Here is a 21,828-nt window from a genome sequence, read left to right as displayed (position 1 = left end):
ATTGGTCCTTCAAGCTCATTATTGAGTGATTCCTCACATGTTGGATAATGCACTTCCAATCCTCTTTATAGATCATTTGGAATGGATTTTTTTTTGTGCGCGGAACAAAAAATCCACCTCAAACAATTGATAAAGTGCATTGAAAGTGCATTATCCATCGTGTGCGGAATCAGCCACTGTCTACTCAGCTTGGCAATGGCTCTCCAGGATCTTAGATAGGTCTTTTACATCTCCTGCTACCTTATCCTTAACTGAAGATGCTGGGGAGACGTTCTAAGACTGCGCCATAGACCCTCCCCTTGTGGTCCTCTGATATGAGCTGCTCTTCCATGTACAGCAGATTCCTTCCACCAGAGGACCATATCAGCAGAACAAATGGGCAGCCTCTAACCAGGTGTTAATGGGGTGGGGAAGGGCAGGGGTGAATTCAGCAGAAGGAAAAAATGGTTACAAAATAAGGACAAGTGGGTTTGTTTCTTGCAAGGGAGAAACCAAACTGAACTATTCAAAGCTGAACTAGACCGCTTCCCAAATCGAAACACTTTCCCTAATGAACATATCAAAGCTCCCAAGCATTGGCAGGTGTCGCTTTGCTGAGAAAACGGCAGGGCCCGTTTCCAGAGCGAGCCGCCAACCACTGTCCTGCCAACAGTTCTTGTAAGCATTTGGGCAGAAGAACTCACGTACGTCTCATAGAGGCTCTGTCCTCTCATGAACACCTTCACGTCCTTGTTGAGGGGGAAGGTCCCGTCATCCTTACGGAAGCGATAGAGCAGCTTAGCATCCTTGTAGTCGAAATGTTCGTCGCAGACTGAAAAGGAGTTATGCAAGCAGGTATCAGCATCTTCCAACTCAGACCCGGTGGATCTGTTCCGCTCAGAGCAGCACTTTCTGCTAGAACACAGCAGCAGGGAAAGATGCGTTGCTCTAGAGGAAGGCAACACTGCTAGCAGAACAGATCTGCAGAATCCAGGTCTACATTCCACTTTTAAATGCATGCAGAGGAACATTTTACAGAGTTAAAAACAGATCAGTTGATGATTATATTTATCATTTATTTTTTTAAAAAATCTCTATTGAAAAAACCAGGGTGACTTTCAAGAATATAAACCCCCAGGGAGGTCCGTCTGGCCTCTACCAGGGCCAGGGCCTTTTCAGTCCTGGCTCCGACCTGGTGGAAATCTCTGTCTGAGGAGACTAGGGCCTGGCGGGATTTGTTATCTTTCCGCCGGGCCTGCAAGACCGAGGTGTTCCGCCAGGCATTTGGTGGGGGCTGGGCTGTGCTCTTGCTGGCCATACCACTGAAGACCGTCCACCACCCATGCAGGAGCTCATAAGTGTGACGCAGGGCTTGATGCAAGAGCCAAGCCCTGTGCCTAAAATGCTGAATTTTAATATTTATACCTGCCATTTGAGAAATTTTATTGCACGTAGAATGTTTTTAATTTATGTTTTTATTGTTTTAAACTGTGTGTTATAAATTGTTGTTACACCGCCCTGAGCCCGTCCAACGGGGAGGGCAGTCTAGAAATGTAATAATAAAAATCTTTTTTTATGTCCTAGGGGATGGTTGTACCCATCTTTGATTTACAAGGTCAAGGCTTTAAAGATTTTAAGCTACTAGGACTATAGGTTGAGGAGCGTGTTTTCTAGTTTGTGATTGGAGTGGTGCTAAAAACACCGCAGCCTATCCAATCAGATCATGTTTAATACAGCAAAAAAAACATTTTCGATGACGATGAATTCCAGAATGTAGAGCCTCAGTGCCGTTCGATCCTATATACCTTTTCTTCAGAGTGACCCAGCCAAGCACAATTAGCTTTTGCACCCCTAGCCAATATGGAACCTTAGCCAACTGCACTGAATTCTCACTACTTCTGGACAGAAGGAAGGGGGAACTGTGCTGGGACCCCCAAGCAGGGGAAGTAGTGCCTAATTTGTAACAAGCCTAATAAAAAATACCTGAGAAATTTTGGTCCTGAATCAGAGATTCTCTCTTTGTCATTACGGATGTGTCTTTCACCTCCTAAGCGTTTAGGGGCACATGTGGCTTTAGTGTTGGAGGGAAGCTTTAACCTTTCACCTCCAGTGTGCAGACAAAGCCTGGACCCTCTACCTCTATTTCCGCCCCTCCCTCAGCCTCAGCTGCCCTGCCTGCATGCCAAGTTCTGTAAGGAAAGCCTTTGCCTCTTTTTCCTACTGCAGGCATGCTCCCCTATTAACAACAACAACAACATTCGATTTACATACTGCCCTTCAGGACAACTGAATGCCCACTCAGAGCGGTTTACAAAGTATGTCATTATTATCCCCACAACAAACACCCTGTGAGGTGGGTGGGGCTGAGAGAGCTCCAGAGAGCTGTGACTAGGTCAAGGTCACCCATCTAGCTTCAAGTGGAGAAGTGGGGAATCAAACCCGGTTCTCCAGATTAGAGTCCTGTGCTCTTAACCACTTCACCAAACTGGCTCTCTATTATAGGAAGGGTGTAGCCTCTGCCTCTATTACCTCCCCCCACCTTGTCTGCCTTACAACATGTACAAGCAAAGTCTTCTACTCTACCTAGCAAGTATAGCTCCAGGGAACTAAATGGCTTCTACAAACAAGATCCATGCTTATATATAGCACCAGAAAACCTCCAAAGCCAGTGGGGTACAGCAATGTTCGGCAGACAGTGGCAACACTGTGCACTGATGTGTCAATCAGAATGCTCCTGTTTGGTGGGGAGATGGACTAACTGTTTTGGTGGGATGTCAAATCTGTCAGGCAAATAGATGCTGAGTCACTTTCTTCCTTCTCTGCTCCTGCTGCTGCTTGGGGAAATTGAAACCAGACAGCAATGCCCCAGGATAACTGTCAAAGAGGAAGGTTTTTTTAATGCTTTTGAATGCCAAGGAATAATTTTGTTTCATTTATTAATGCACATTGCTTGGGCTGGATTTTGGTTAACAAGTTTCATGGCTTTTCTTTCTATAGTGGATTCCATTATAGCTACACAGACTTTAAAATTTGGGCCTGGTCATAAATCTCTCAAGTTTCTAATTTTGACAGGTTTTGTCCTGTTCTTTTCACTGGGTGTACTTTATGTTTTTGCTTAATGTAGTTTTGTGAGATAAAGGATTGTGTGTTTTACTTTCCATTCATCATTGTCTTGACTATTTGCATGAACTTTTTTCAGGGTACGTATGCCCACATCAGTACGGGGAAAAATGATTAAGATCAAACACATTCCATTGGACTATTACTGTTCCCATCTTAACTGCGGGCTCCCAGACGCCAGTGAGTCAAAATGACACAATCATTCTTCCACCTTGGAAAAAAAGGCCCGTATGGACTAAACAAAGGAAAGTTACACACAGCAAAAACCATGCCCGACACTATGCAATTTAAAGAGGATTATCGTACTCTGATGAAATCAGCCAAAGGTTTGTTTCCGGCCAGTGTCCTATTATTTAATTAAAAGTTCCGGGATTCTTTTGAAACAGTCCTTCTGGTTATGAAAAAAAATAGCCAGGGAGGAAAAAAAAAATCAGATTTAAGTGCAAATGATTAACCCAGAACTAATTGCAACTGCATTATAGCACCACAGTAGAGTTTAATTCAAGGTTGATCACTCTTTCCCGGGGCAGCAGATGGCAGTGGACAGAATGTTTACCTTGCTATACAGTTCGAACGGAGTCAAAAGATTCGCAAACATTATTCTCCTTTGGCTAAAAAACTGACCATGTTAAAGCTCATACCTGCCATCCTGTGTTTTAGATCTTGCTTACTGCTTCAGTCTTGACTCAAATGTCTGGTAAAGGGAGAGGCCCTGGTTGAGCAGTAGAGGCCTTTGTAACACACAGCATGGCAGGTATGAGCTTTAACACGGTCAGTGTATGCAAGGCCTCGGTCTAACCCTGGCAGCTCCAGTTATAAGATCTCAGGTCGCCGGAAAGACCCTTCTTGTCCGGAGACGGGAGAGCCACTGCCAGGTAGACTGAACAGTACTGAGTTAGATGGCCCGATGGTCTGGCTTGGCGTAAAGCAGCTTTGTGCGCTCAGATGCTAGAGAGGAACTTCGGTAGGGTTGCCAGGCCCTCTCAACCTCCCGGCGGGGGACAGGGGCCTGGCACTTACCTTTGGGGAGAGGGGGGTGAACGCGCACAGAGGGCATGCAGAGCACGCCCCCCACAGGCACGATGACATCACTTCAGGAGTGATGTCATCGCGTGACCCCTGGACCGGCCCGTTTTGGGGCACTGAGGACCGCTCCTATGCTCCACAGAACAGGAAACAGGCTGTTCTGCCGTGGATCGGGCCCATTTTTGAGGTGCTGCAGAGCGCAGGAGCGTTCCTGCACTCCGCAGCACCTCAAAATGAGCCTGATCCGTGCCGAAACTGGCCCGTTTTGGGGCCCTGTGGAGCACAGGAGCTCTCCTGCGCTCTGCAGCTGCTGAAAACGGGCCTGGCTTGCCATGGATCGGGCCCGTTTTGAGTGCTGCAGAACGCAGGAGCGCTCCCGCGCTCCACAGTGGACCCAACCCAGCCCAAAACGGGCCCGATCCTGGTGGCTGCGGCGCACGGGAGTGTGCCATGCCACGGGGGAGCGTGCAAGGAAGGTGTGTGCCACCCCACTGCTCAGGTAAGTGGGGGTAGGGGGTGGGGAGCGGGGGCGGGGGATACCCCCACCCCCACTGGGGGTCTGGGATCCCTAAACTTTGGGCATCAGCAAATCGGGGAAATCAGTCAATGGAATGCTTATGCTCAAAGGACAGTTTCCTTCTGAAGACTGGGAAGGCCTGCAAAGCTCCTTGGAGTTGTTCCAATAACAGAGCAGGTAGGAGAAAGAATACTACACACTATCATGAGTTCCTTGGAGGTAGGGCAGGATAAAGCGTAGTAGTTTATAGACTACTCACTGGAGAACATCGAAGTATAAAATCAGAAGGGTTTCTCTTAGCTTTTATACTGCAAGAAGAAACTCAAGTTAAATCCAGACCAAAACGGAGGAACGAATGCCTTGAAAATTCATGCATAGTCTTTCTACAAAATCATTTCAGCTAGTTGGAAAGGACCCTAACCTGGAGAGCCCAGGAGTAGAGATGGGCACGAACAGCAATACAAACCAAAAAAAAAGCCATGAACAGCCCAATCTGCTGCTCGTGAACAAGCTGTTCGTGAGGCCCCATGCTAAACGAACAGGTAGTCGTTGCAAACATCGTTCATTCATTGCTGTTCGTCAAGCCAGACAGTCTGGCACCTGCAATCAATTCCCTTGGCAACTTAGGCAGGGATTGTCTGCACTCTGTCTGAACTCCTGCTGTTGCCCTGGAAACCCCAACTTAAGCCCAATTTAGCTTGATAGGCTGGTCTTCCTTTCAAGTGTGGAGCTCCAAATTTGTTACAACAAGGAAGCAAAGAGCAGGGGGGAGGGGGGCTCCCAGCTCTGGCTTTGCAGACAGTGGAGAGACAGTTGCTGTTGGCATTTTAATAGAGTGCGTTGGAGCTTCAATTTTCTTTGTGTGTGGTGGGATAGGGATCTACCCCTTCAAGTTCCAGGGCTGCTGCCAGGCTCTGGAGCCAAGCTATTATTTATTATTGGTACCTTTCCTGGTGCCTGCTCAGGTCAGGTTTCTGGGAGTGGTGCAGTAGGGATCTACCCCTTCAAGTTCCAGGGCTGCTGCCAGGCTCTGGAGCCAAGCTATTATTTATTATTGGTACCTTTCCTGGTGCCTGCTCAGGTCAGGTTTCTGGGAGTGGTGCAGTAGGGATCTACCCCTTCAAGTTCCAGGGCTGCTGCCAGGCTCTGGAGCCAAGCTATTATTTATTATTGGTACCTTTCCTGGTGCCTGCTCAGGTCAGGTTTCTGGGAGTGGTGCAGTAGGGATCTACCCCTTCAAGTTCCAGGGCTGCTGCCAGGCTCTGGAGCCAAGCTATTATTTATTATTGGTACCTTTCCTGGTGCCTGCTCAGGTCAGGTTTCTGGGAGTGGTGCAGTAGAGATCTTGACTTGGATGATGGCTGGAGGAGAGCCTGCTGGCCCCCGCGAACAGCCAACCACGAACAAGTTCGTGAACAGGGCCATGTTCGTGGTTGTTCATGAGTCCCTGTTCGTGGATGGCAATGAACGAACATCATGTTCGGGTTTTTTTCCTGTTCATGCCCATCTCTACCCAGGAGAGCCCAATCTTGCCAGATCTCAAAAGCTAAGCTGAGTCAGCCTTGGTTAGTAATTGGAGGAGAGACCTTCAACAAAGACCAGGGTTGCAGAGGTAGGCAGTGGCAAACCACCTTGGATAACTCAAGTATGACTTAAGGACAGGGTTTCATTTCATTTTAGTTGGAAAGGAACAACTTTGAATACATTTCTTGTGTCAGTAGGTGAAAACAGTTATTGGTTTGCCACTTCTGACGGATGACTAGACAGCAAAAAATTTCTGTCCCACACCACAACAAAAATCCTGAGAAACTGTCCCTATCTATGGCAATTTTCCCATAAAGGTGCCATTGGTACTTAAAAGCATGTACAACACAGGTCACTTTACATAAGAGGCTGGGCAAGCAGAGTATGTTTTGTACTGTTTTTATCATTGTTACCTGCCTCGGGTCCCAGTTATCTGGGAGAAAGGTGGTTGATTACTGATTTTAAAAATACTAAAAAATAAATGTACTGCAGATGCATGTCTGTTGCACCACATATACCTATTTCAACACAAAGGGGAGAAAAAGCCATGAATTACCTTCAATCTCTGCATTTTAGACGGCAAAGCTTACTTCACTGATCGTTTGTTTGTTGATGAATGGAAACCCTTCATAGGCTATTTATGTGAAATAGATAACAATGATTTGATTATTTATGGATTTATGGATTAAGGGATTTTAACATTAGGAAAAAAAGCTTTCAGTTATTACCTAGAGAATGTGTAGATTTGACGTGAGACGAATATTTGTTTTGGAGAAAATCAGAAACCTTTATTTTAGATTGTTTTTTTCTTGTATTATGTATGTTTTTGTATGTTGATTCGTTATTTTTGTTTGTTTCATTAGTATGTGTGCAACTGTAGTATTTTAGTTTGTTTTTAATTATATAAAACTCTTAATTTAAAAAGGGATAGAGTGGACATATATGTACTACATAGACAGGTCACAGATCCAGAGGAGTTAGCCATGTTAGTCTGTAGTTGCAAAATAGTAAAGAGTTGAGTAGCACCTTTAAGACCAACCAACTTTATTGTAGCATAAGCTTTTGAGAACCACAGCTCATGCATCTGACGAAGAGAGCTGTGGTTCTCGAAAGCTTATGCTACAATGAAGTTGGTTAGTGTTAAAGATGCTACTGGACTATTTTACATAGACAGGGAAATTCTCCACTCCTCTTCTCAACATAAACCTGAAGTTCTCCCTCCTCCCGTGTCCTCCACATCACCAGGTCAAACTCAAGGCTTTCTTGACTGTTCCAAACCATCCCTTAGATTATGTCTGGAAAGCACTCCGCAAATCTCTGTATATTTTGATTTCTGACAGCCTCAGTCTATGAGTGAACCAGACATAGACGCAAGCCTTGTACGGCTCCTCGGGAGGAGCAGTTGCCTGAAGGGAGCTCTGCCAGGGAAACCTGAAAGGAGGGCATTCAGACTGCCCCAGCATGAGATTCCCCACAACTCCTCACATGACCGTCTCGTCTCAATGGCAGGTTTCATTAGGGCTGGCTCTTTAACAGAACCCAAGCATTGCTAGCCGGTGGAGGGAAGCCCTTCTGTCGAGAATGTTGCAGTATTCTTAAACAAATTCCAACCCTCAATAAACATCAAGATTTTTCATTCATTTTACCCACACTTCCTATCTTCCCCCTGGTTTAAACTGATCGAAAGAGATCACGTTAGATCTCATTTGGTGAATATCACATCCCAAAATCTCAAAAAATCATTTACCTCCCTGCGCTTTCAAACAATGCCGACAGCTTTACTTACAGGAGGATACCATCAAACCCCAATGGCTCTCCGTCTCTGCATATGCAGTGCCTCAGTTCCTGAGGATCTTCTACATTACACTTTATTTTGTCCCATGTATGCAGAGGTTAGAGCTAAATTTCTTGCTAACTTGTTAGTGGGGTGTAACTTTACCTCTGATATTGACAAATTAGTTTTTTTGTTATCCGATACGATTCATTTGTCACTAGCAAAGTATCCCTGTTTGCCTTAGCTGCAAAAAAGATTAGGGCCAAGATTGTTTCCTCAAAAACCGAACTTTTTTCATAACCATCTGGTATTTATTAAGGTCCCATTTTAATTGTATTTTATTTTATTATTTTAATAACTGTATTTTATGCTTGTAAGATAGATTTCTTTTTTTTACTGTTTTTAACTTTGTATTGTGACGGCCTTTGGCCATATACAATTAAACCTAACTGAACTGAGCCCACACTTCCTCTGAAGGATCTTGCTGAAAAATGCATTGCCCCAAAGCTCACTCTTCCAAGAAACCTTAGTCCTCATTACAGCTGAGCAAATGTTCTCATTTCTTTTTAGATTATCTATACTTTTGCCCATTTGTTGTTGTTGTTGTTCTGCGGGTTTGGACTGTGTATGGAGGTCATATGACTTTTAGCTGCCATTTCTATAGGCCGGGGTCTCACAGATACATTCTGTTAGCAGTGGCGCTTTCCATGGCTGATTCCACACACGTTGGATAATGCACTTCCAATCCTCTTTATAGATCATTTGGAACGGATTTTTTTGTGCGTGGAATAAAAAATCCACCTCAAATGATTGATTAAAGTGCATTGAAAGTGCATTATCCAATGTGTGCGGAATCAGCCCTTGGGTGCAAAGTGCCTCCCTAAGTCTATCTTGGTCTATCTACACAGAAACATGACATTATTTTGCCTAAAGGAAAAGCAAAATATGAAATGCAGGTTTTCAGCTACTGTTTAAGGAAGTCGCCTGACCAAGTGGGTTGGAGTTCCCGTGGGCCCTTTCAACAGACATGCAGAATCCAGAACTGAGACATTAACAGACCATGATGGATAATATAATGATCCATTAGTTTCTGCATCAGACGGATGCCCGTTTCTCGATCGGGTGCTTCTTTATGGTCGATCAACCAATCGGTGAGCTCCTTGGCCACAAAGCAATTGGGATAGGTGCGAAGATGGTAACGTCTATCCTTGATCAGCTTGCCATCATGGAGTCGAAGCCTGGGGCAGAAAGGAGCATTGGTGAGAGCTGATGCGTAAAAAGCTTTCACACAAAATTCGAGCAGCGAATTGTTTTGCCTGCTACAGGCTCAAACTCTGCTGGAAACGTGTCTGGTTGTTCTTCGTTGTTATACCTCTCCAGGGTTCAATTACTTCAGTAATCACCCATGTTGAGTGAGGCTCCCTGTCAAGGTCAAGAGGTTTTAACAAACTAAAAACACGATGAACTGTTTTGTGAAGGCCTTTTGAAAGACATTCGTCACTGCTAAATGTGTTTTTTCTGTCTTCACTATCTTCCCAAGGTCTATCCAAGTCAACAGATTTTAAAGCGTAGCCTGTGTGCCTTCTAAATAAGAATTATTTCTGCTGTGGGATAGCATAGAAACAAAGGATCATAAAATCATAGAGCTGGAAGGGGCCTTACAGATCATCTAGTCCAAGCCTCTGCCCAATGCAGGGACAGCCTAAAGCATCCCTGACAAGTATTCATCTAGCCACTCCTTGAAGACTAAATACAAAAGAAACTCCAGTGTAAAGGAACTCAAAGATTCCACAAACAGACTTCAAATAGAATTTAGTATTTTATATATTTTTTACTAATATTAAAGTGCAAAGTGCTAATGTAGTGCAAAGATCAACAAACCAATCTACATACAGTATAAATAACGATGGTTGTTGTGGATTTTCCAGGCTGTATCGCTGTGGTCTTGGCATTGTAGTTCCTGACTTTTCGCCGGCAGCTGTGACTGGCATCTTCAGAGGTGCCAGTCTCAGTGTCAAAACACTCTCAGTGTTTTGGCACTGAGAGATCTCTGTCTTTCGGTGCTACACCTCTGAAGATGCCAGTCACAGCTGCTGGCGAAAAGTCAGGAACTACAATGCCAAGACCACGGCGATATAGCCCGGGAAATCCACAACAACCATCATTCTCCGGCCATGAAAGCCTTCAACAGTATAAATAACCTTACACAATAAACACAATTAATAGTCAATAGTATAAATCCGCAGGATCAATCAATATTTCTTAAAGTCCCACTGGTGAAAAGTTCATAAATCAATATTTATCCATTTCTTAATGGGCAAAAATCAAGACGGTGACCTCTAAGTCCATTATCCAGCAGAAGAGCTGAAGCTGAGTGTTGCTTCAAACCAACAGCCAACGGGTTTTAGACAGCATATTTTCAATTCCCGTTTCGTATTATTACTTCCTTTTAGGCATCATAATCCAATCATCACCAAGTCGCTCAGTGCAGATGGAACAGTGCCCCTCATTGCCAAGACTGCCAACGAGGGGGAACCCACCACATCCCTAGACAGCCAATTCCACTGCTGAATTACTCTTAACGTGAAGAAGTTTTCTCTAACGTCCTGCAGGTAAATTCCCTCCTGTAGTTTAAACCCATTGTTTCGAGTCCCATCCTCTGCTACCAACGGGAACAGCTCCCTTCCCTCCCCTAAGGGGCAGACTTTTAAATACTTCAAGAGAACAATCATGTCTTTCTCAACCACCTCTTCTCCAAACTGAACACTGTTGAAGTTTTCTACCTGAGAGCTATATCCCGGGTCTATCTTCTCATCTGTTAAAGAGACAATCATAGCAGTTTTGTTAACATTCTTCAGTCAGGCACCAAAAAAATCAAAAAAAGTTATAACCCGCCAGTCTCTCCACAGGGAACTTCGTCTGGCCCTTCTATTGCTATCTTCTACCAGTGGGTGAAGACTCGTTTTGTTTGGTGGCCTCTCAGTGATTACTTCCTCCTGCCCTGTTTTAATTGTTCTTTTTATGTTTTTGTAGGTGTCCTTTGCCCTGACATGGATGGCCCAGGCTAGTCCAATCGTGTCAGAGGTCTGAAGATAAGCAGGGTCAGCCTTGATTAGTAATTGGATGGGAGTGCTCTTAAGAAGGGCTCTTCTAATTCCTCTTTACTTAATTTCTTCCTAAAACCCATCAATCCATTTCTTTTCCTTTTTCAAAAAGGAACTGGGAGTCTGTTTCTAATCAATTCTATTTTGATCAACGAGGGATGAGGGCAGGAAAGGAAGTTCTGCAAAATTTCATAATTTCACTCTGTAGCTGCTCAGCGACAGGCAATGACTTCCCAAACCTTCCTATCCTCCTGCTAGAGCGCCACCTTGTGGTGTGGAACATAAAACAACGGCAAGGGCGGAAGTTTTAAAAAGGGTGTATGGATTTCCTTATACAGTGAAAACAAAGAGAAATGAAAGAGAAATTCCTCTTTTAAAAAGAGAAATGAGTGGCCATATTTAAAAAAGTGAATTTTGGAGAAAAAAAATTCCCTTCACATACCAACTCTAAAATGAACCCCTGTCGCTGAGAGCTCTGAGGAAGTGGCATCTCTCTCAAAACCTGGCATCAGGCCCAGAACAGTATGGGCAACAAATGTTCCTTTGTCAAGGTCAAGAAGAGGACAGAACATATCTTGTTCAAAGGCAAAAGTCTCGGCACGTTAAACAAACAAAAAAAACCCAAGATACCTGATGCCAGCCAAATAGCCTACAGTTCTCTTGCAAATATTGTGTTTGGTTTAAACAAAGAAGGAGCGACCTCCCAGAAAATCACCTTGTTGCTACTAGACTGACAAATGTGCACAAGATATTCTTGATAATGTTCCATTTCCAGGCCTCGTGCTCTGGTTTTAACGGCGTGCATATTGCCATTTTGGTTCATAAATCGCCACTGTGCCTGGAACTGTGTCAATCTGATGTAACAGGAGTAGGGCTCTGCGGTGTGGTGAAGTATCCATCTCCAAGCTTTTTTATAGCTAACAGCTAAAGGCGTTTATTTGTTGTGCATTGGTGGTTAGTATTTCTAGAGCAATTAGAAGGCGCTCTTTTAAAATGAGCACTTATGGCTTCAGTGTTTGTCGCATGGAAGAAAGGCTGAAAGAAACTGTTGGAAGGTGTACTGAAGAGTCTCTCTACATGAGACGCCTCGGCGCATGTTCGTCAAGTGCAGGGAGACGCAATGTTAGCTGGGAAGCATAGTTTAAAAAGACAGAGCCAGCATAGATCGCTCCTCAGAGGGTTTGTTAATTTCATTTTTGCCTCACAGAAGGATCTGTCAGTTTCATCTCTCCAATCTAAAACTGTATGAAATTGCAGCCAAAGGGCAACGAGGAATGGAAATGGGCTGGAGCTGCCTTCCAGAGCTGGGCAGGGACCTGGGGAGGTTATAATGGGCTGAAGTTCTAGCATTTCACAGCCCATTCACACAGCTCCAGTGTATAGCAAAGCTTTTACCCTGTCGCTGGCTCTGTCTTTTAAAACTACCCTTCCTGTCTAACATTGCTCATGTTCTTCACACATCAGATGTCTTGTGTAGAGAGACTTGAAGCCAGCAAAGAAATCTGAGTATTTGCATCTGGCCAGTCATCACCAAAGGCATAAGAGGAGGATTTGATTTTAGGAGTCAACATGGTCTATTTACTTGTTCTCCTCTATTCAACTTGTATATTTATAAAATAAGCTGATGATGCAAACACACACGTATCTCTGCAAAAGGCAACTGACCTTATAATAAATGCTCCTCAATCCTCCTGCCACTTGAAAAAAGGGGAGCGCACAAAACAACGTGTAGGATTATAGACTGTGACCATGACATGCAACTTCTTTTTAGATATATGTATATTTGACATGCTGACTGCAATTGCAAGTTGATATGCCTGGTGTTCAGAATTGTCGTATTCCAAGAAAATGTTTTTAAAAATAATAATAATAATCTTATGGTAACTCATTAAGAAGCCAAACAACATAATGCAAGTTGTAGTTTATCAAAATGCCAATGTATGAAGCTTTAAATGTTACAAGTTGTAATTGTAGATTCTTTATTGTTACTTCCTATTTGTTATATGTTTTATTGTTATATTTAAAAAATGGAAAATTAATAAAAATATAATAATAATAATAACAACAATAACAACAACATTCGATTTATATACTGCCCTTCAGGATGACTTAACCCCAACCCAGAGCGATTTACAAAGTGTGTTGTTGTTATCCTCACGACAATCTCCCTGTGAGGTGGGTGGGACTGAGAGAGCTCCGAGAAGCTGTGACCAACCCAAGGTCACCCAGCTGGCTTCAAGCAGAGGAGTGGGGAATCAAACCTGGCTCTCCAGATTAGAGTCCTGCCGCTCTTAACCACTACACCAAACTGGCTCCAAACTGCACCCAAAAACTTGGTGCATACTAAAATTAAGTACACCCTACCGTTATTGCAAAGCATTCTTCTTTAGTGTGGCTTGAAGCTCAGCATGAAAACCTCACAAACACATCAGCAAGTAAAATAATATCAACATTGAATTCATTCTTCAAAGAATTCCATAGTCGGGCTATTCTGAATATTTCAAACCCATTTTTTTAAAAAAAAATCCAAAATATGAAGGATCACGTTTCCCATTTCCAAATTCAGTACCTACATTTTATGAATAGTTGATATACATGCACATACATACACAGTAATGAGGAGCAGCACCCACACGGGACCCTATATAGGAAGCAAGATTCCATGCATAAATTAACTATAGTGGTTTTATTTGGTTGGTTTGCACTTTGGATGCAAACCTTCAGAGGCCAGAGAACAAACTTAGATAGCCATTCAGGAAACAGGGAGTTCCATCAATGGCTATTAATCATGATTGCTAAATGGAACTTCCAGGTACAGAGGCAGTGTACCTCCAAGTTGCTCCAAGAGAGCAAGTTGGCAATATTGCTTTCATTCTCTGATTATGGACTTTCAAACTGGCCACTGCTGGAAACAAAAGCTCAGTAAGATGGACCTTTGGTTTGATCCAACAGAACTGCTTGGCTTCTGGCAACGTACCAAAATACCCTTGGCTTCAAGGATGAGAAAAAAAGACCAACTTGGTTATTTACATTCTTTATAGATTTGTAAATATTATTCTTTCATTGTCTTCCTTCTATTGCACATCATTTTTAAGAAGCTCTCAAGCATGAAAAGCTGGACTTTAAAAAATTGTACAGCACTTAGCATGAGGTGTTATATAAATAGCATTTACTAGGAACAGCTCTTTGTCCCAAAAGGTGGAATATTTCAATATTTGCTCCCCAATAAACTGCCAGGAAAAGCTACTTTCCAAAACCATTTTTTTGCTGCCAGTGTCTCAGTCAAGCCAAATTATATGTGCTTCTTTTCAACTCCACCCTTCTGCCAGCCACAAAATTATAGGCTGCAACAATCTGCACCATTCCTTAGCTGTTGGTGGTCATAATCATACAAATTCACCTTGCGCATACCCACAAATGCTCCCCCGGCTCATGGCAATCTCAGGGTACAGACAGCTTGTCCTGAAATACCCCCTCGAAAAGTCCAAAAATTATTCACTCTCTAAATCCCTTGGAATGTATTTATTAAAAGGATCATAGAGCCTCTCTCGGCAAGTAATGGAAGCATAAGTTACTACCCAGCCTTTCAAGAAGGAGATTAAAAAAACAGGAATCTGCGATTTAAATTTCACTTTACAAAAAAAAAAAAACCCCAAGGAACAAGAAACAAGTTTCTAGTTCTCAAGAATGCACAGCTGTGGTCATACATCTGCACGAAGGGAGTGACAAAACAAGTGACCAAGAAGAGTTTCATGGTTTTACGCCCTAGAAGGTTATCTGTCCCCTTCCATATTGGCACCCTGGTCTATGACCTTATGCCCTACTCTGCTTGTCTCATGTCATAAATCAGTGAACAGAATCTGTCAATGCTTTTTGAAAAATTTACTGGCTTATATCCAACCACACACCCTGACCTGGATAGCTCAGGTGAGCCTGATCTCGTCAGATCTCAGAAGCTAAGCAGGGTCAGCCTTGGTTAGTGATTGGATGGGAGACCTCCTGTGACAACCAAGGCTGCAAAGGCAATGGCAAACCACCTCTTGCCATGAAAACCCCACCTTCGCTGCCTGAAGAGACAGAGAGAGCCTACGGCAACATCAGCTTTTGCAAATCGTCTTGCTGGGGGGGGGGGGATGCTCCGGAGAAAGCTGAGAAAGTTGTAGCTGCCTGTCCCAAAAATCATTGAGAGCAGGCTTGTGACTGGAGGAATGATTTGCAAAAGTTGCTGTTGCCGCAGGCTTTCTCTGTCTCTTCAGGCAGCGAGGGGAAGGAACAAAAGGAAAAGGGGTGGGGGAGAGGAACTTCAGTTCCCAGAAAGACTTGCAAAAATGATCCTTTATCGTTCATGGGTAAAATGTCACTTGTAGCAAGGCTCTGAGTTATCCAAAGGCTCTTCACTCAGAGGAAAGTGCCACCTTTAGCAGCACATGATCCAACACAAAGAATTTGACTGTCAGCAGGGGTCATTTCCGTAGAAAAAGAGCTGGAGGAACTCATTAGCATAATTCATCAGCATAACTCATTAGCTTATGCCATGCCCCTTGACATCACCGGAAGTGTGTCATTAGCATAACTGATTTGCATATGCCACACACCTGACATCACCTCTCCTGGCTGTTTTGGACCCAATCCTGGCCATTCAGGGCTGAAATTGGGCCCAAAATGGCAAAAAGGGGCTGAAAATGCCCCCCAAATGGTCAGGATCGGGCCGCTGCTGAGTGATCCACCACCCATCAGAGGCCCAATCCGGGCCGTTTCGGCCCCAATCCAGGCTGAAACGGGCCCAAAATGGCTGAGGGTCAGGTGGGCAGGGCCACCTGACATGTGACCTCTTTGGGGAACTGCCGGAACTGCGTTCCTGTGCATTCCCCCTCGAAATGAGCCCTGACTCTCAGTATAACAGAAGATCGCAAACTAGTCCAACAGTCATTGTCAAGCTACAATGACAAGACTAACTTGCACATGATTTGGGCAGCAGGAAAAGTTCCCAGGGTCCTCTGCTGCAACGTATGTGCACGGAACCACCATCTTCCTGGCTAGTTTTAAGCCCAGGAGTGTTAGTTTGCCTGTGCTGTTTTAGCAGATAAAAGGTGTCTTTTCACTTCAGCCTGCTTCTATAAGACTTCAGAAAGGGGGGGGGCAGGGAATCCAAATTGTATTTGCAAAGTCTCCATCCCCTGCAAAGAAAGATATAGGGCTGAAAAAGGCAGTCAGCAGTCCATGACCAGTGTGCATACTGGGAAGGAAGAAGTCACAATTTGGCCCTCTAGCATAATAACAACAACAACGTTCAATTTACATACTGCCCTTCAGGACAACATAACACCAGCTCAAGAGTGGTTTACAAAGTATGCCATTATTATCCCCACAACAATCATCCTGCGAGGTGGGTGGGGCTGAGAGAGCTCTGAGAGAGCTGTGACTGACCCAAGCAAGGTTATCCAGCTGGCTTCACGTACAGGAGTGGGGAATCAAGCCCAGCTCTCCAGCTTAGAGTCCTGCCACTCTTGACCACTACACCAAACTGGCTCAAATTTGCTATGAATCGGGCCACCAGCTATTCCAGTTGCCAACCATTCTTTGATACACTCAGAAGCCATATCCTTTTTGCAAATATCACTGGGTTTATAATTAGCCACTTAGAGTCCAAGTCCAAATACCAACACTGGCCATGCTTAACAACATGAAAGTTTTCTGTTGAGTTTCTAGGCATTTTGGACAGGATCCTACCCCTTTGTTCCATTTGCATTTCTCTCCAGGCATGGCCAAGGCAGTCCACCGCTGGGGCGCTCACTTCCTCTGGTGCATTTCCATTTGAGTGATTCCAGTGTCTTTCAGTGAGTGCCAAGTGCGAGGTCCACAGCAGAGGAGGAAGCGAGGTCCACAGCAGAGGAGTGCCTTTGCAGTGTCTGGAGAGAAACAAATGTGGGGTAAAGGGCTCCTGCAGCATAGTGGTTAAGCGGCTAGGCTGTGAATCAGCACTCTGCTGGTTTGAATCCCACTACTGCCATGAGCTTTGTGGATGGCCTTGCATAAGCCACTCCTCTCAGCCCCTGCTCCCCTGCCGTATTGTGGGGATAATAACAACACTGATTTTGTTCACCACTTTGAGTGGGGCACTCACCTGTCTAGAAGAGCGGTATATAAGCACAGTTATTATTGTAAGGGAGTTGCTGTAGCATAGTGGTAAAGTGGTCGGGTTGCAAATCAATACTCTGCGGGTTCGACTTCCACTCCTGCCATGAGCTCAGCAGGTGGCTTTGGGGAAGCCACTCCCCTCAGCCCCACCTTCCCAGCTGTCTTGTGGGGAGAATGGTAACACTGACTTTGTTTACCTCTCTGAGTTGGGCACTAAACTAGCTAGAAGAGCTGCTGTAGCATAGTGATAAAGTGATTGGGATGCGAATCAGCACTCTGCTGGTTCGACTGCCACTCCTGCCATGAGCTCAGCAGGCGGCCTTGGGGAAGCTCCTCTCAGCTCCAGCTCCCCTGCCGTATTGTGGGGATAATAACAACACTGACTTGTTCGCTGCTCTGAGTGGGGCACTAATCTGTCCAGAAGGGTGGTGGTGGCGGCTGCGGCTGTTGTTGGTACAGGATCCAAGAGGAGTCTTTGAGATTAAGAGGACAACTGCCTCTCGGTGTGATATTTAGTCAAGGATGGCACTTTTCCCTCCTAAGATGAAATTTCTACCCAGGGACAGTTATGCAGAGTCGCCTTTCCCATGAAAGATAATGGGAAGCCTCAGGTTGAATGCAGGACTCTACAAACATGACAGCAACCTTGCTGGGTTACGATCAAAAGTTCACCTAAGCCTGCATCCTCTTTCTAACAGTGGTCAACCAGATGGTTCCAGGAAGCCCACAAGCCCGTCATAAACGCTATAGAACTCCCTTTCTGTTTGCTCCCCAGCTGTTGGAGTTTAAAGATACCGTGCTTCTGAACATGGAGGTTCTTTTATGCTTTGATGATTAATACCGCTGAAAGTTCCTGTCCTGGTGGATTTGTCCAATCTTTTCCAGCAAAAAAAAATGTCTTTTGCACTTTTTATGACATCACATCATGTAGCTGAGAATTCTGTACGTTAATCATACATTGCGAAAAGAGATCCTTGCTTTCATCTCTCCTAAACTACCACCCATCAGGGTATTAGGTCATCCAGATGTAAGCACTATAAGAGGTAGGGTAATCGACTCTTTCTACCCTAGGCATAATTTTATAAACTTGGGTTGGATCCAAGGCAAAATATCTGCTTGCACTAGACCTCGTTTGTGCAAGTGGAAATGCAAGAAAAAGGCTGAGAGAGCCACTCGCTTGTACTAAGACTTACTGTATCCCCACTTTCATTTCCATTTGTGCAAGATCTTGTGCAACTAACTTTGGGCACCATAATATATAGGGAGGAAAGGGCTACGTGTTGTGCAAGGTTTTGCACAAACCAAACTGTGCTAAGTCCATTTATCTTTCCGCTGGCACATCGTTGCATCCAAGTCTTCTTGTGTCCTCAGCTTAATCTTCTTTTGTGTAAATTAAAAAAAAAACTGTGAAGGCTGTAAGCTTTCTTCACAGGGAATGTACTCTGTACCCTTGACCGCTTTGGTTTCCCCTGGTCTGCACCTTTCCAGCTCCACAACACCCTTTTTGAATAACTCTCTTATGTGCAGACCTTGGAATCATGACCTTAATATTTGCATAACCCCAAGCACGGAATATTGGCCAGATACCAACAATTATGAATCACATACACAACTCTGTGTAAGCAGTGGCTTAGACATCCTTTTCTGTGAATAGGGGTTTGCTCCTCACATGCATCCAGGGACTATTATTATTGGGACAATTTTTCAGACTTGCATAGCGTTTTATTATTGCTAGCTCATCACCAAGTCACCCGTCTTCACAAGCAAACGGTTGTGGTTCTTGGCAGGGATACTCTGGGGAAAATACTGGCTTGGATCCACCAAAGTATTTCCATAGATTGATTTCTGAGTGGAGCCTGGCTTTCTTGCCTCCCCTTCCACTGCAGCCCACAATGCTACCCAGAAAGCTACTCCTGGGGGCATTTGGGCTGCAGCAGGTGGGTAAAAGAAAGTCACATCTGCAGATAGAAAGTCTTCCTTTTGTGGTTCAAGGGTTTCCAAGCGATTGCCACGTAACCTCTGTATTCCTAGCAGTTCCTGTCCCTCCTGATGCCAATTATTTTGGAGGCTGGCTGAACTGAAGTCACCTTCTAGAGATTAGAGCCATAGAGTTTCTGTCAATTCCTAGAGCTACCCTATGTCACTTAAAGCTTTTCCCCGTAAGTGATGTAGCGGCACAGAAGACACTTCCTCCCCACCCCTGCCGCCATGCCACAATGGGAGGCAAGAGCAGCTGCCAGCAAGAGATCTCTTGCCATAGCCAAAGGGCTTGTCCAAACATGGACCGCTCCACTATGTTTAAGTCTGTCTAGCTAGCATCTAAAACCATAGCTTGCAACTGATCATCCACTATGGTTTTGTACGAAGGCTAAATAAATGCTTTAAATATGGACACCCTGGCCTCATACAAGCTTGTCCCCTGATACAACCCTAGCGACAATCAAGCTCATCCTTGGGGTCGAAGGTGGAGGGAGCAAACAACACTAGCCTTCGTCAAAGCAATCTAAGATTTGAACGATTGTAACCAAGCATTTTCCCTGAAGACACGTTAACCCACCAATTCATTCTTTTTGTCTTCAAAGGCTCTGGTTTTGGGTGCCCCACAATCTGAGACTAGATAGGTGACAATCCCAGAAGGGCCTTCTCAATCGTGGGACCAAAACTTAGGAACTCCCTTCCCAGGGAGATTCATCTCACCCCCTGTACTGCTGTCTTCTGCCAACGGGTGAAGATTTTGTTTTGTCTGGCACACCTACAATCACTGTTATTGACCCACCTCCCTGTTCTTGGTGTTGTGTGTTTTCTGTGAGTTCTACCGGTTTTTATCCCAGTTTACATGTTTTAAGTTTAAAATGTTTTAAATTGGATGCTATTAGGGGAGAAAGGCAGCAGACAAATGCTTTAAATAAATAAAATAACCCCAGGTAAAACCAAACCACACTTTTGAGTTATACCTGCTCAGAGACTGTGACAGGTAAGTGGCAGGCCAAAGGCCGTTGTCTGTGGCTTGACTGCACTTACGACTTGCTTGCTGCCTATCATCGGTCCTAGAGAATTCTGATTCGGCAAAGCAACAATCCTTTTCTTAAAAAAACATCAGAGCAAAAACAATGAAGGCATTACATAAGTCCCCTCTTAAACTGGGATATGACCCCTTGGGGGGCTCCAACATGCGTATCTAAGGCCAAATGCACTAGATTGTGCTATGTAGCACTTTCGAGGTTCTACCTACTGTAGCACAGTGGTTAAGTGGCTCGGCTGTGAATCAGCACTCTGCTGGTTCGACTTCCTCTCCTGCCATGAGCTCTGCAGGTGGCCTTGGGGAAGCCTCTCCTCTCAGCCTCAGCTCCCCAGCTGTATTGTGGGGATAATAGTAACATTAATTTGTTCACTGCTCTGGGTGGAACATTAATCTGTCTAGAATCATTATCATTATCATCATTATTATTATTTCACTATGAAACAGTGGATCAGCTCCAAGTTGTGAAGTTCCTGGAGATTTGGAGAGTAGAGCCTGGAGACTAGGGTTGCCAGCCTCCAGGTAGTGGCTGGAGATCTCCCAGAATTACAACTGGTCTCCTGGCCACAGAGATCAGTTCACCTGGAGAAAATGGCAACTTTGGGGGGTGGGCACTATGGAATTATGCCATGCCAAGGTCCTTTCCCTCCCCAAACCCCACTTTCTCCAGGTTTCTCCAAGTTTCACCCCCCAGATCTCCAGGAATTTCCCAACTTAGAGCTGGCAACCCTACTGGAGACTGCAAGGTTTGGAGAGGGGCCTTAGCAGGATATAATGCCATAGAGATCAACCCCCCCCCCCAAGCCAGCTGTTTGCTCCAGGGGAACTGATCTCTGTTGCCTAGAGATGAGTTGTAATTCCAGGAGATCTCCAGCCACCACCTGGAGGCTGGCAACTTTAATCACGGTAAACATGTGCAACTTTAAATTGACACAAGCAAGTTCAAACCAAATCCCTTCCTCCATTCCAAGAGGCAGAAATGTCGGGGTTTGAAGCTTAGAATCCTAAATACTGAGTCCCGCAAAGCGACACCAGGCCCCGATCCCTCAACTTCCGACAGACAGACCCAGAACGTACCTCAGCTGCTCTCCTGCAATCATGACTTCGGCTCTGTGGTGCCTCTCTGTTGCCTTTTGCTTCTGGATGATGCTCAGGCTCTCCATTCCAGCCTCCATCGGTGAAGGGCAAGGGACGGTTCTGCCTCACAGGCTCCTTGACAGCTCCGGCCGGCTTCCCAGGCACTTCGTTGCCTGTCTGTTTGCAGTGCAGATTCCTGCCAGAGCCATCTCATTAGCACTTAGTTAGAAGAGCCAGTGCAAGCAGCCGGCAGTTTGGCCAGCCGGAGAGATGAGGGCGGGCCCTGGGCAGAGAGGTGGGGGAAGGCCGGCCTCCTGATTTCCCCCAGATGCTGCTCCACCTTCGCTGGAAGCAGGTAGGTGCCGGCAGAGGAGGCCTGGGATTCCCACCGGAGGAGATACAGCCAATACTTTGCAGAGGAGTTAGCCGTGTTAGTCTGTAGTAGCAAAATCAAAAAGAGTCCAGTAGCACCTTTAAGACTAACCAACTTTATTGTAACATAAGCTTTCGAGAACCACAATGATGCATCTGACGAAGAGAACTGTGATTC

General features: G+C 44.9%; 1 protein-coding gene across 1 annotated transcript in view; it reads right to left on the bottom strand.

Moving 5' to 3' along the window:
* The window catches only part of LOC129331074 (DEP domain-containing mTOR-interacting protein-like), a 47,518-nt gene extending 26,154 nt beyond the window's left edge, over positions 1 to 21,364 (bottom strand). The window contains exons 1-3 of the mRNA XM_054981406.1: positions 21,279 to 21,364; positions 9,000 to 9,178; positions 688 to 811 (exon numbers count right to left, since the gene is read on the bottom strand). Of these exons, the coding sequence (XP_054837381.1) occupies positions 688 to 811; positions 9,000 to 9,178; positions 21,279 to 21,364 (389 nt within the window). The remainder of the gene's footprint in view (positions 1 to 687; positions 812 to 8,999; positions 9,179 to 21,278) is intronic.
* Between the last annotated feature and the right edge of the window lie 464 nt (positions 21,365 to 21,828).

The sequence above is a fragment of the Eublepharis macularius genome, chromosome 5 (genome assembly GCF_028583425.1).
Source record: "Eublepharis macularius isolate TG4126 chromosome 5, MPM_Emac_v1.0, whole genome shotgun sequence".
In the NCBI taxonomy this organism is placed as follows: domain Eukaryota; kingdom Metazoa; phylum Chordata; class Lepidosauria; order Squamata; family Eublepharidae; genus Eublepharis; species Eublepharis macularius.
The sequence above is the reverse complement of the archived record's forward strand: the minus strand, read 5'-3'. Positions and strand labels throughout refer to the sequence as shown.